The sequence below is a fragment of the Rhynchophorus ferrugineus genome, unplaced genomic scaffold, assembly GCF_030347505.1.
Source record: "Rhynchophorus ferrugineus isolate W39M unplaced genomic scaffold, kcgeb_rfMv2 rfM4, whole genome shotgun sequence".
Classification (NCBI taxonomy): Eukaryota; Metazoa; Arthropoda; class Insecta; order Coleoptera; family Curculionidae; genus Rhynchophorus; species Rhynchophorus ferrugineus.
In genome coordinates this window covers 38,187,632-38,203,409 of record NW_027472583.1, presented here as the reverse complement: position 1 = coordinate 38,203,409, position 15,778 = coordinate 38,187,632, and the positions used below count along the sequence as shown (strand labels likewise).

At 29.2% G+C, this 15,778-nt stretch overlaps 1 protein-coding gene across 1 annotated transcript in view; it reads left to right on the top strand.

The window, feature by feature from the left end:
- Window positions 1-601: 601 nt before the first annotated feature.
- Window positions 602-15,778, top strand: part of LOC143195002 (uncharacterized) — a 29,205-nt gene continuing 14,028 nt past the window's right edge. The window contains exon 1 of the mRNA XM_076401835.1: window positions 602-946. Coding sequence (XP_076257950.1) covers window positions 938-946 — 9 coding nt within the window. The 5' untranslated portion in view covers window positions 602-937. The remainder of the gene's footprint in view (window positions 947-15,778) is intronic.

Below are 15,778 nucleotides of genomic sequence, written 5' to 3'. Positions count from 1 at the left end.
ACTGATTTCTTCAAACTAAGCAACAAAGTAAAGAATGTCGAACATGCAATTATATACACTAAATGACAAACACTTTGAATTTAATAGAAACCATCGAAATTCCTATAAATGCTTGATTGAAATTAACAGAAGTTTATTTAATATGAAATATTTAAACCATTCGTTATACGAGTTTCTTTCAGCCTCAAAAATTACTTCCTGAAGCAAGCTGATTATCAAGTCAACTTTGATTATCTTTAATAATTTTAAGCTGTTCCTCTTTTCTGATATTTTAAAAGTCTTAATATTTACCTCCTTCCTTTGTAAAACTGTTGATGCTATGTTAGTTAATACGAAAAGTAACTGATTATCCTGCAGTATTATTAAGCAGTATAACAAAACTTAGTCTACATATAGTGAACCAAAGTCGAGAGGATAAAACCAATCAAAGGCAATGTAATCAACAATTTAAAAGCTTTTTAGCTATGTTGTGGAGTTATCTTTTACCAAGTAGGGTTTATCCCCATCAATTTGTGAAGAGTATGGTTATAAAGATGTTAGAGGATATAAGCATGTGAAATCATTAATCTGTCGCATTATCAATGAGAAAAACCAACAAAAACCACCGACAAAGGTCCACCACGTCGGCTCTTTAACCAGGTCAGAACCGCGAAGCAGAAAAGAAATTAACGACGGAACACGGACCCCACAATCATCTGATGTGAAGAACAGTGTCGCCGCCAAGAGAAATCGAAATGATTGGACAATGAGACAGACGGTGGATCAGTTAGTGCGAGATAGTGCAGTGTCTGAGACGGATACTGGGCGAAATTGGCATTGAACGAGAACTGAAATACGTCGAGGTGGTGGTAGAGACCGTTTGACAGTAGTCTAGTAGGAAAACGTCCACTCAAGTTTGACGTATCACCGACATTTTTAATATCCCGGATTAATTAAGATGCGTTGGGTAAGTAGCATTAAACAAAATAATTTAATTTTTAAATTTAAAGTATTTACTAACACTATCCTATCCTTTATAAAATAAAATTAATATTTACTAATCACACCACTGTGATTAAAATTGTTCAGACGTGAACATTGTGGAATTACTCATTATGAATAATTTCTGTTGGGACAAACTGCCAAAAGAATTATTATTTAAATTTTATCAACATTTGCCTGAAGCTATTTATCTCAAGAGGGTGGAATTATGGGCCGATAGAATTTTCTTCTTCCTCACGACAATGCAACTTCTGACACAATATTGAACTCATATGATTCCACACTGCCCTTTTTGAACTGCTACACCCCAAAAAATCGTTTAAAGAACATCGGAGTTAAATCGATTAAATTTCGATAAAAAACTTCAAAAATTATTTCAATAATTGAATTTAACAAATCCAAAAAAGATTACTATGAAACGTTCGAAATATATTTAATAATATGATTAATAAATATTATTTTACAATCGAATCATAGAATTTTATGGATATCTATATAATAGACGCTGTAAACCATCTCATCCAATAGTTTCCATGAAGTAAGAACATATCTTTTTACAGTCTACTAAAATATTATTAACACTCTTCCAGTTGAATACCATTTTTGGTAAATATCATTTTATCGTTCACAATACACTACAAATAATCTAATTTTTTTGCCTTGCAAGCAATGAGACCGCAATGTTGAAACAGTTTGAAATGTAATTTTCAGATAATTTTTGTGGTAGCTATTTTTTTGCTTTTGAATATTTCCTATCGCATGTAAACGCCTGGAAATAATTAATTCATCAACTACCAAACTATCTTAGAGCTTTTCAATTCAATATTTTATTATGATGAATGAAAATTTATTATGAAAATCGCCAATTTTAAATATTTGAAACTATACCGAAAGTTGGCATAAAACAGAGTAGCATCGCCATAATTGTGCGACTGTTAAGTGTTTAGTGAGCAGCCGCAGCAGATTTCTTAATCAAATTAAGATTAAGATTATTAAAATAGAATCAAGATATCGAAATTCCCGTAAGCGAATGGGATCAATTACCAAACTTTTGTTTAAAATGAAGGATTTAAACCATTCTTTAGACCAATTCCTTTCTGCTCCAAATCCGGATCTTATTATTTCTTGAACCAAGGTGATTTCTTTTATTTTATATCCAAATCCTGAAACTTTAACTTAAACTGTATTATTATTTCTGGTCATTTAAACTGTTCCTCTTATCTGTCCTTTTTTAATAACTTTCTTATAAACCTGATGGTGCTATGTTAGTTAATACGAAAAGCCATAATAATGGTGTACATATTTCTACCAAAATATCATTAAGTTTCCTCCAGTGTACTAGGTTCTCCACGGAATGTTCTCGAGCTATGATAATCGTTTTCTTCTCGCATATCACATTACATCACTAAATTTGATGCTTTAATTAAACAATACACAATTATTCAGTTGTAAGAAGAATTGTTTTACTTTTTTTCAATGCTAGTTGATGTAAAACCTTATTTAAACAAGTCTTTAACTCTTAAACACTTTATAGTTAACGTACTGATGCGTTTAATGCAAAGCCAATTTCTGAGAAAATTAAACAAAGATTAACAGGAAGTTATGGTCTAATTTATATGTTAAAGAAGATATAATCTCTATATGCCTCATCATCCAGTTTTCAACTATCACTCTAAAATCACCTGAATCGAATTTTAATTGCATCATTAATCAGTATTTTTGCCGTATATATTTCTAATTTTATATGGGGCTTTTGTTACTATTAATTTTCAAACTTTTAAATTTGTAAAACAAACTTGTTATAACAACGATATTACTGTGAACTATTTTCAACCTGAAAAAGAAAGTATTTACATAAGAATATAATTTAAAAAGCCTTTTAAACAGCTAACAGAAGTGATATAAAAGAAGCTTAAGTCTTGGTTATTTCTTGTCGAATGTTGCACTGTTACCATAAACATAAATCACATTCATGCTTTGTGTGATTCGACGTAGCGGCTATCGCAGAAGTAAAGGACAATCCCGTCGCCTTATGCATTTCGCTCCCAAGCTGACTTGATATGACTTGATAATTATTTATGTTCTTTTAGAATTCCTACCAATTTGTGCACCAAAAATTGTTGTGTGCAATTATTCTAAGAACTATTAATTATTAATTACTGAAATTATTGTAATGATATTAATCTAAATATTACAACTGGAGTTGAGAAAATCTATTTCCAATATCCAGGGCAATGCAATACCAATAATAACAAATAATTTCCTAACCAAATTAGTTTGTTGGCTAAAGTGATATTTTTTCCACTTGTGTCGCCAATAAGAACTCTTAGACACTTAACTTTCAAATCACAGTTAAAGTTTTTAATGTTTAATTTGTTAATTAAATTATAGTCGACCAGTAATTATCATTGTCGCTTTCCTTTATCGAAGAATACTGGGTGAGAAATTAACAAAAGAAGATGTGACTAGAAATTACATTTACATGACCAATGTATGCAGAAATTCGTTCCAATCATTTAAATCACAAAATTCTTGTTTCAAATGAATTGCTGTTAGAAACATAATGCTTATTGTTAACATCGAATTTTTAAAAAACGCTTTTAAAAATAACAAAAAACCAAATAAGAATATAAAATATATATTATAGGTACTTTATATGGCGTTCTAACATGTTCGTCATTGTTCTTCTATATAATAAATATATGAATGAATATTATGAATGAGCACTTTTTTTATTATGTTGAAATATTAATTATGCAGTAACAATCTAGGTCACATCTAGGCAATTTTTTTAACATCTTTATTAGATACGCTTAGTACAATCTTAATTTACAATTAATTTTTTACTACTTTTCCTATGTACTTGGATTAATTAACAAGCAAGACGTGTGTGAGAAAATACATCAATATGTATTCCTCAATTATAAAAACGATTTTTAAAGTTTACCTAAATATATACACTTTATATAAGTTCGTATGGTTTTGTTCGCTTCAATCTCCTGTCATCCTGCGCGCTGTTCATCAGTTGTATTGCTTACACGTTAATATGATTTAGTAATCTTCTTTCGTGTTTCAAGGCGAAATCTTGGATAACTTCGCAAATCTATTTCATTTCCAGGTCATCGTGCAGTTCTTCGTTGGTTACATAGCGATAGGCATTGGTAATCAATCGAAGAACCTTGTTTTGACAGCGTTGTGTGACCTCATATTTGCACCCCATAGGTCCAAATTAGCTTTATAATTGTATTACAGATCAAGTTGAGAGTATCTTCCGACTAACCAGTATAGTTGTTTTATTTTGGTTCAAATGTGTTTTGCTTTTTATCTAACGTGATGTTTCCAATTTAGTCTACCGTCAAGATGGATTTCAAGGTATTTAGCTGATTCTGCTTCAGGAATCAGGCATCCATTGACTAATATAATTAAGTTTTTATTATTTCGCCACAATACAAAATTAACGTGGACAGATTTGGAGCTATTAAGTTGAATTTTCCAATCTTTTGTCCATTTGTAGATTTTGCTAACTACCACTTGCACTTTTTCTATTGCCCTAGGCAGAGATATATCTATTGCCATAATAACTGTGTCGTCAGTAAAGGTTCCAAGTAGTGTAGAGCTGATATTTACGCAAAATGATCAATCATTTTATAACCCGAACTACCATAAATATCACTTAAATTATTTAAATAAAATAAGATTGTATAATTATTTAAATATTTTTAAATGATATGCAATAATAAAAAACGAATTGCCGATCTTAACAGTTTCAGGAGAACAATTTTTCTTAAAATTCCGCATAACGTAACAAAGTAATTTTCTCAAACGTTTCAGTCATACTCAAATAATTGTAAAATTTAAATCAGCAGTTTTAAAATATATTAACTTAATATTAACTTTTAAATATAACCTGAAATATTGAGCATAACACTGTAAAAGATAAATCAATCTATCTTTCTTATGCTCTTAAAATACATATTCTGTAGCAAGTAGAAAATGTCTTAAATAACTAATGAATTCGCAAAACTAATATCAAATATGAAAAATTCTCATCTTTTAACATATGGCAGGCGATTTGTACTTTTCCTTTCTAAAATTCACAGCCATCATTGTCTTGAAATTTAAAACTAGGCCTCTATAATTAATAGATGGTCTCTGAACTTAAATTCCCAACGAAAGTTTACCGATATCTATCAGATGATCTATTTTAACTCCATTTACCACTCTATAAAATGTTTTATATGTTTATGTTTTTAAAAACGAATTCATTCACATACATTTCAAACACTATACAATAATAATTGCACACTTTTCGGATTAAATCATAAGGGAAGACCAGTGAGAGTCCGAAACCAATGTTAGTCGAACAGCGCAAGGTCCAGACTATACGGTTTGAAAAAAAACTTTCCAGACAATCTCTTAATTTTTGATGAATCGCTTAAGATTCCTGTGGTCTCATTTTCCATTGAATAATTTTGGTCCCTTTCTTTAATTGTCTACTTCAATTAGACGACAGTAGAGAGTCGAATCAGTGGCTTGAACAGATTCGAGCCTTTCAAAATGAACACTTTTATAGGTTACTTTTAAGTCCCATCAAATCAAATATCACCTTTCTTGGAGTGAATGTACATATTTACGAAGTTCATATTTACGAAGTTCCTCCAGTTAACTTTCTGCATCTAAAACCAAAGATTATTTTTCTTTTCCGACCTATAAGTTTATTACCAATAACCTCGAAAGTTTTCGAGAAATTATACATAAAGAAGCTAAACTATATATATATATATATATATATATATATATATATATATATATATATATATATATATATATAGAAATAAGTAAAATTAATAGAATAAAGAAAATTTGTAAACAAAATAAACGCTGACCTAAATGTCAAAAGATAGTTCGGCTGCTTTTCTAGACATATCTCAGGCTTTTGACAAAGTATGATATACAGGCTTGCAGGTTAAACTAAAGAAACTTTTACTATTCAGTCTTCACGTCGTCAATTCTGACACTAGCGTTTAATTAACCAGTCAACACTACAAACAACATACAATTTTCCATGAACTTGTACTGTATTTTCTCCTTTCAGAATTCAAAAAGTTAAATATGATGAAAATAGCCTTCGACATACATTTTAAAACGAAAATAGCTCTTGACTAAATGAAAAATGACTACCTTTATATCTAGAATGTTCCCTTATTATTATCTGTCAAACGCGCAGCATAGAGCATCATTTCATTAAATAAGTATTACTAGTGATATCCGATATTAAAGTTAGTTATTAAGAAAACTAAAATTATTTTTCCCAAGCTAATAGTTTTAAGAATTCTGCAGTAATTTGGTAATTTGTTAAACAACTCATGAAATATAACTAATTATAAGAAACGTTGATAATTTCATAGCGCCCAACAAGCGGCAATCATCAACCCGACGTTGCAAAAGAACTGAGAATTGGAACAAACAGCGATAATCTCGTTTCAAAATAAGGAACATTTTGGCGCGGTTAAATTAACATTTTTTGCAATTTAAACGAGTAATTAGAAAATCGTCGACGTTAAAAAATATTTATAAGTGGAAAGTAAGAACGCGGACTAACCTAGTCATCAGACTGGGTTAAAGTTGCAAATTGACTGATTATTTAATTTAACCCCACAAAAGACGTTTTTATTTAGCACTAGTGAGAAATCTAATTAACATTGCAGATATTTTTCCCTTGAAAATAACTGTGGGTTTTTCTTTCTCATTGTTGACATGATTTTTTGAGATGCATTTTTCATTATTTTACTTTTAATTATATTTATTTGCATTATATCGGCGATCCTCCAATTGTCCTTATATCTTTTGTCGAATTAAATTTGTTAAATATTTAGTTATAGTTGACGGAGGTTTGCTACGACTTACCTCTTCAGCCAATTCAATTTTCATCACAGTAACCAAATGTTCCCAACTGTAAAACACATAATTTTGTTTTCTTCTAAAATGATGTTATTAAGTCCAACATTTTTGTAGCGTTTAATGTATTCATAATTTAATGTCCAAGCCTCCTTAAGCAAAGCCTTTGAGACACCTTGGCATCCATCTTATGATAAATTCAATTGAAAAAATCATGTTAGACAGAAAACTAGGGTAGAAATTAAAGTCAAAATCAAATAAGTTAATCGATTAATTAGAATAGATAAACTTGATCTGAGATGAAAGAGACTTATTTATCAGTTCTTAATAAAACATATTTGGATCTATGCTAGTGAATATATTAAATTGATTTGAAGATATAACATTACTTCAACAAAATGCAATATAAAAAACTAGAATACACCTTTATAACTCTAGTTTTCTTAATTTTTAATTAGATTGATTTTGATTCCTCAACGCATCCATTTTTAGGAAGTATCTGCATAAACTAAGGAAATAAACAAAAAGAAGAGGCTGAAACTTTTCCCTGTATTAATACAATAAGACGATAAGACAAATTAATATCATCAACCCATTAACAATTTAAAAAGGTATAATTATAAGAGGCTAAAAGATACGAAGAAATTCATATAAAATAGAAATAATAAAAGTAAAAACAATAAATACACAAATCAATAAATAAATTAATATATGATACACAAGAATAATGACACCTTGAGATAAGTATAGAAAAGAAAAGATGTAGGGTCCATTGGATTATGACAGATCAATTTTTTAGTGATTTCTGTCTCGGCTAATAAAAGATGACTTTGGAAATAAAATTGTTCTGAATCGGAAATGAAAGAAATGTGACACCATTCGTAATGCTACCCCATTACACCACAGTACTATTTATGCAAAATAGAGAAATTACATAGAGTAAGCTGAATCTTTTTCTGTTTTCTGAAGTTTCTGTAACAATGACAGACCTGTGCATAGAGACAATCTTTAGCGCTATAGCTAAATCCCTAGCTTTGGTAAAAACTCAAATAACTCAATGTATTGACGTACTTTTATACTTAAAACTTCTTCTTCTTCTTCTACTTCGCTTTAATACTAGAGGTAGAACAGTATTTCGGAAAATTAACACTAAGCTAGAAATTCTGAATTAATGCTCTTAAGTTCTGATCATTGTAACCTGATTCTTTATATTCTGATTTTCGATGAAACTGTAAAGGAAAACTAAACTAAAAATATAAAACAACTTAAATATTTCACTATAACATTAGTATTAAAAAGTCATTGAGTGTTTTGTAGAATTTGACACGATTATTTTAAAGTCTTGCTATTACTTACTATTACTTACTCTTACTATTACTATAAAAATAGCATTCTTCAATTTTTAATTCAACCAAGCTCATCTATAAAAAGATTGATACACTGTTTTCATGCCAGTAGCATACCATGCCTCCTTCCTAATCATCTATCAGAGATGGTAAACAGATCTTGCATGACGATCGAAAGGAGACTGTATGACAATACACTGCTCCAATTATTACAAGATTCTGAACCCCCGCACAGTAACATCGCTAACAATTCAAATATGGCAAGCTTGTAGTGAAACGCTGTATATTATTTCCTTTTTAAAAATAGAATCAGGAAGATTAGTGTAGACGATAGTATACAGCTTATTTTACAAATGAATTTGAATGGCTCTAGGGCTTAGACGCTGTTGTAATCGTACATCTATAATTCTGAGTGTTTCCTGGCAAGAGTGTCTTTCGTGCAAAGATACAGATTGAAACCATTGTTTGAACATGTTTGGTGAATTCAAGGTAAATGAACCTCTAGCAAACTTATATAACCCAATCGAATTTTTGGATGGAAGACTTAACAAGTTCCCCAAATAAAACTTGTACCAAATTCATAGAGAGTGATCAAAAAAGTAAGAGACTAACATCATCAACAATGGGGAAACTTGCTGAAGAATATTTGAAGTTCGTCGCGGTCAACAGCATCGTTTTAGTTGATAAATAAATAGTACAGTTCTTCCTTCATAATAGCATTTCCAAACATACAAGATACAACAAAGTGGTCCTATTATAAGAAAAAAAAATTCATTAACATATTGCACAACAATCCAATCGTTTATAGCACAAAAAGTCTCGTTAGATAGTAACTAAATAGATTCTAATTTTTAACAAAATATTACCTATCATATAACATGCAACAATAAACAACATTTATGTAAACTAACTTTTATTAAAAAAACGAATTAATTGTCCTTATATCTTTTGTCGAATTAAATTTGTTAAATATTTAGTTATAGTTGACGGAGGTTTGCTACGACTTACCTCTTCAGCCAATTCAATTTTCATCACATGTAACCAAATGTTCCCAACTGTCTCGTTAGATAGTAACTAAATAGATTCTAATTTTTAACAAAATATTACATAGCATAAGGTACATGCCATATTATTAAAACTTTCGCAAAACTTTATAAAAATCATAACAATAACTCTTAATATTCTGTCTGTATAACATATAACAATTTTTTTTAAATACTCAAAAATAATTGGTCAATTCATGAGATTTATCGACACAGAATTTGTTTCTTGTCAAAATAATAAAGAATAGAAAAGAAAAGATACTAACAATAAACAACATTTATGTAAACTAACTTTTATTAAAAAAAAACGAATTAATTGCAAAATTAATTCCATTTATTTAGTAAACTATTTAATGTTTGAAGCCATTATTAATATAATAAATCTTGTTGACCGGACGTCAATGTAAATCCTTGAATTTACGATATGTAGTACGTCTGCAAGGTAGACTGATAAAAAAGAGATAATTTAATTGACACACCTTTCACCATTAACCTCAGCGACAGACAAACAGTCGCCGCTATCTCCTCATTCATTAATTAATAAAACAATATTTTACGATATTATTTCATGTCTCCTGACTACCTAATAAATAGTTTTTAATAGTATGGACTAATAATAATACAATATATCCAATAAAATATTTTTTTATTACAATATCCACGAGCCAACTTTCTATTTGTTAATTTTCGAGTAAAAATTACACGTGTATATAAATAAATAGGTAAAAAATGTGTCCAGTAAGTGTGACCCTAACTGTACCGAAACCGAAAAACATAGTATTTTAAATACGTCAATTTTATTAAAAGTCGACTCATATCAAAGGTCAATTACCATAAAATCGAAATAAAACTTTCTATCAGAAAACGCAAAATGATTGGCCAATATTCATTGAAACCAATACTAGTCCGAATTGTTCATTCGAACAACACATAAGGAAATACATAAAACAATTGCTAGAAAGCTTAGAACTGAAATTAATTAACCAATCAACTCCAATATTATAAATTAAAATGTTACTTACAGCTTAATGTACGAATTCAGCCAAAGCCAAATATTTATTACTATATATATATATATATATATATATATATATATATATATATATATATATATATATATATATATTTATATATATATATATATATATATATATATATATATATATATATATATATATATATTTAACGCAATTTTATTTTTTATTAATCGACTTCTGTTGATTTGAGAGAAGGAAAATATGGCCCCAGGGTGATGGCACCTTCCGGTGTAAAAATAACTCGAACTTTGTTTCATTTCTTTTATTTTCTCTCTTTCGTGTGGAATTAGGTGTGATATCTGGTCATATTGAGTAGTCCTTGTTACATTTGATAACCATTTAACTGGTTTAGCAATAGTTATTTTATGAAAATATTCCAGTCTATGACTCTTAGATAGTCTCAAAATTGGAATTGGAAAAAAGCAATTTTTAGGGCAATGTTTTCAAAAAAAATATACATGATTTTTCAAATAAAAGAAGAAAAAACGTTATTAAACATATCTAATTAAAAGTAAATATTACGAAATTTACTTGCTTGAATATTTAATAATTAGAGTTGCTCGCTAAGTAAATAAATAAATATATATATATATATATATATATATATATATATATATATAAACATCAGTATGTATAATCAGTATCTTAGGTAACTCGATGTCCTTGATATATTATCGATATTGTATATTACTGGATAAGTTCTCTCGGTGACGTACTTGATTGAATCCATCCCTCAACCCTGAGTCTCGCCCAACTGTTCTGTTTTTATTGATTTTATCTTACATTGTGTAATTTTTATTATTGATTTATATTATGTTTATACAGTTTGCTATTATAAGACTCCGATCTAATACAATATACAAATACAATATGTATATATAGTATTGATGATCAATTTTAAATGTCTCTTATCCTTTGATGACAAGCAAATGTCGATGTGCTATTATTTTACCAATAAAGATACTCATAATACTGTTGTTCTTCAATACTATCTTTCCACATTTCAGAATTTTTCAGTCGAGTCAATTTCAATGTTTCTGTCCGTAAATTTTGGTAAATTATTTGCGGGATTAATTTTGTCTAAAATATAATGATCATACTATTGAATTGAAATAGAATCGAAATCAAAATTAAAATAAATCACTAAATTAATGATCTATTATTGCCTACTATCTAAAACTAAAATCCAAACAATACAAGAACAAAAATAACTTTATAAAACTTGGGCTGAAAAACCTCGAGTATACCAAAGAAAACGCATATATCTTTGTTCAAATTTGGCTTTATCCATCAACGAATTCTCCATCAAGAGCCACATCATTCCAGCGCCACTATAACATCTCAATACCATACTTGTAAAACAATTTAATTTTTGCCTCAAAATAGGCCTGTCACCAGTGACTATCCATTCAGAAGACGATCGTTTTGATGGATTCATGTTTCATAGATAGTCATATATCGATCCAAAAATTCCGGTTTGTTACATTTAAACATCGTCAAACACTGCTCAGAATCATCAATACGTTCTTGTTTTTGGTCACCAGTGAGCAAACCCACTATGAACACAGTTTACTCATAGTCAAATGCTCATGCAATATAAAACCAAATATATAAATCAAAAAAAAAATTTTGATATCTTTACGATGTTAGCTAAGTCACGCAACTTCACTTTTTTATCATTCGAAACCATATTGTGGATTTTTTTTATTTTTTCTGGTGTTATCACCTCATTTGGACGTCCACTGCATCATCGGTGTCTCCACGACCACGTTTGAAGTCAGCAAACCAATGTTTTATTGTTGTTTCTGATGGAGCGCCATTGTTTCGCTTGAACGCTATTTTTGGGATCAAGAAACAGTGTAAATTTAAAACACGAATTTGTTTTTGATCCATTGTTTTGAAAATAACAAAAATAGTGTTAACTCTTGGCACAATAACTCACAGACTTATATGATAATAACGATAAAATGAGAACTCGTAATAAAGAAACTAAAGAATATGAATAATAGTATCAAATTTGATATAAACAAGCTTGTAGTACTAAAGACATAACCAGTTTTAGCACTAAATCAAAAATTTGGCATTCAATAACCATCAATCACTTGTAAATGGCAACGTTGCACAATGGCATGAAAACTGCTTGAAGTTAACCGAGTACCGATAATGCGTACCTGAAATTAGTCACTACATCTGAATAGAAATTCAAAAAGAAAAAATATATTTAGAAACTAAAATTATTTCTTACGTCGTAATGTGGCAATAACTATAACATAGTTCGCAGATAGGTTATCAGGCACTAAATATAATACCGAAATTACTTAGGCAATAAATAAATATCGTGATATTCTTCTAATGAATCCCGAGAAAAAATAAGTTTAACAGTGGGTACGCATGTCCAACCATGCCCAGTGATTCATTACCGATTAAGATCGAACATGACCAAGAATAAAGCTTCTAAGTTCATTGAATAATAGATCGTTAGAGAACTGAAAAAAAACTTTCTCATTGACCTCTGTGTCTCTGCCAAGACCGCCCACCCATCAGAAACCTGTTTTATAGTGATATTTATTTGTCGCTTTTTTCTTATTGATACCAAATTAGAGAATAATTATCGATGCAAATGTGGATTAGGCTGACCTCAAAAGAGAAATTAGACAAATTAGCAATTCAAAATAATACATAGTACCTTTTTAGTCTTCATAATGGCATCTGATCTTTAGCGAGCAACTCTAATTATTAAATATTCAAGCAAATAAATTTTGTAAAATTTACTTTTAATTACTTAAATACGTTTAATAACGTTTTTCCTTGTTTTATTTGAAAAATCATGTATATAATTTTTTAAACATTGCCCTAACCATTGCTTTTTTCCAATTCCAATTTTGAGACTATTTTTCATAAACTATTAAATGGTTATCAAAAGTAACAATGACTACTCAATATGACCAGATTCACACATAATTCCACACGAAAGAGAGAAAATAGAAGAAATGAAACAAAGTTAGGATTATTTTAACACCGGAAGGAGCCATCACTCTGGGATAATATTTTCCTTCTCTATTGGTAAACCTAAATACTATGTATATGGTATATATTACTCTTGTAGTATATATTCAATTATGTACGTTAATCATAATAAATAGGATTTCTAGTAATTCAAAGTATAAAATGACTATAAAGTTTTTAGATCGGCTTCATCTATAACGCCATCATATATATCCCTTATACTTTAAATATACCTAGAGCATTCTAAAAAATAATTTCTCAATAAAACAATATTGAATAACTAAAAATTACCAACAGTCTAAATCAACAGAAGTCAATTAATTAAAAATAAAATTGCGTTAAATCTGATTTTTGAGTTATGGCCTAAAACCAGATCGCCAGATACGTACCTAGCTGGGGGACCTGCATATAAATCAACAGGTTTGACTGAGTTATTAGTATTAGTATTAGTAGGACTCTACTAAAACTCCTTTCGGCTGGTCCTTTGATCACTGCTGATATTTCATCGAGTTGAAAATGAACTCCTAACCACAAAACCGTTAAAGAACATGAGTTGAACACATCTGCTTGATTTTAATTGGGAACCAGTGGGAAATCGATGTCTGGAACGTCAAATCTGTCAAATGTTGCCGTTTTTATATATAAAGCCACGTAACGCTAAATTAATGAAGCTAGAACTTAGTTGCGACTGCATCATTAAAGTTCCCTTTATATGTTATCTATATTTTGTGAATGGTTCCTGTCACAAAAATGTATTATCTAATCTATACCATAGAAAAAGCAAATAAAGACAATAAACATTTGGCATTAAGAAAGAATATGTTCATATTTGAGCAAAAGGCCACATATGAAAAATAAAAATTGACAAAAATGACAACGTTTTGATACAAAACTACCTACATTGTTTTTAATTATCTTTACGGAAGTATCCGATTTAAAGCATCGGATTATAAATTACGCCGTTATATATTCAGCAAAGATGGAAGTACTCTGATTAGTTTTCAGTTTAAAAGGGCACTTATTATGTACTGAAATATATATTAATCAAAATATTTTCCATCAATTTCTAAAACCTTTCTCATCTTTCTGGTAACATATGACTGCCGTGTCAAAAGAACGATGTTGATTTGGCAGCGATTCAATAATCGATTCATTTTCACATTTCTTCGACATTTCTAAACCTTGCACCAACAAAGCCATGCTGCATGGAGCTGTATTAGTGGTAATCAGAAGATTTTATGTCTGATGAGTACGCTGAATGCAACAGAACCTCTCATTCGAGCTGCAACATTATCCTTTACAAATTTTGAGAAGTGTAGCCGAAGGTTGTCAAGCAAGAGAATGACATTAGGTTTACTACATAGAATAATATATAGAGTGTTAACTTAATACAAATAATTTCAGAATTGTTTTGCGTTGTCTCGGCAAGAAGGCGCTGAGAACGTCATTTCGTTGAATTTCATTGGTTAGTTTAAATTACTAAATTATACTAAATAATTAAAATATAATTTTTCAAAACAATTTATTAAAATAAAATTCTATATAAATACAAATATTATAAAGTATCACTAATTATAAACATTAAATAAGAGGTATTAAAGTTCCTTTTTGTTTCTTCATACTGAAAGCAAAGCAGCACAGATGAAAGTCTGTGTCTGTTATTATTTTACTTACTTTTTCAACATAAAAATGTATTGAGACAAGTTATATTTATTTTTAGATGTTATTGTGAAAATTCTGGCGCTGATAATTAAAACGGTTAAATTGTATGATATACTGCAGAATGAAAAAAACACACCAAGAAGCAAGACTTTAAAGAATAGAAACAAAAATTAAAAATTTAATTAAAATGTTTGACATATATCAAAATTACTGCTGTACTCTTATTATGGTAAAATCGAGGAGTTAAAGAGACAGCTTAAATGATCTATTAACAACATAATAAAACAATCATGAGATAGATATCTTGTCTATAAAATCAAGCTCATCATGTTGGTTTACAGATTGTATTATTTTACTTTATACTAATGTATGTTTTAACATCTTTTTTAAAAAGGTCATCTCGGTTAAAGAGCGTTAAGCCAAAATATTAATTATAAGTTTCTTAACCAATATACATTTGTTTCAAGTAAATGAACCCCTTCAAAATAATTAAATCTTTAATTGATGGCACTCTTCAAACAACTTTATAAAGGGTATCAAAAAAATTTTCATGTAGTATAACTACAATTACCTTCAATGTGATTTTGTTATCACACACTTTGGACACATTTTGGTTTTAAAGCGCGGGTAATATTTTCATGATTTCTTCTGTTATATTCCTATAAATAACAATATATATGAATACAAATGTTCTATATAAATAACGGTATACGTACTAGATAAAAACAATGCTAAGTCACACACACAATCTTAATCCAAAATGCTGATCGTACTCAATGTCAGACACACAAAAATGGCGTCATAA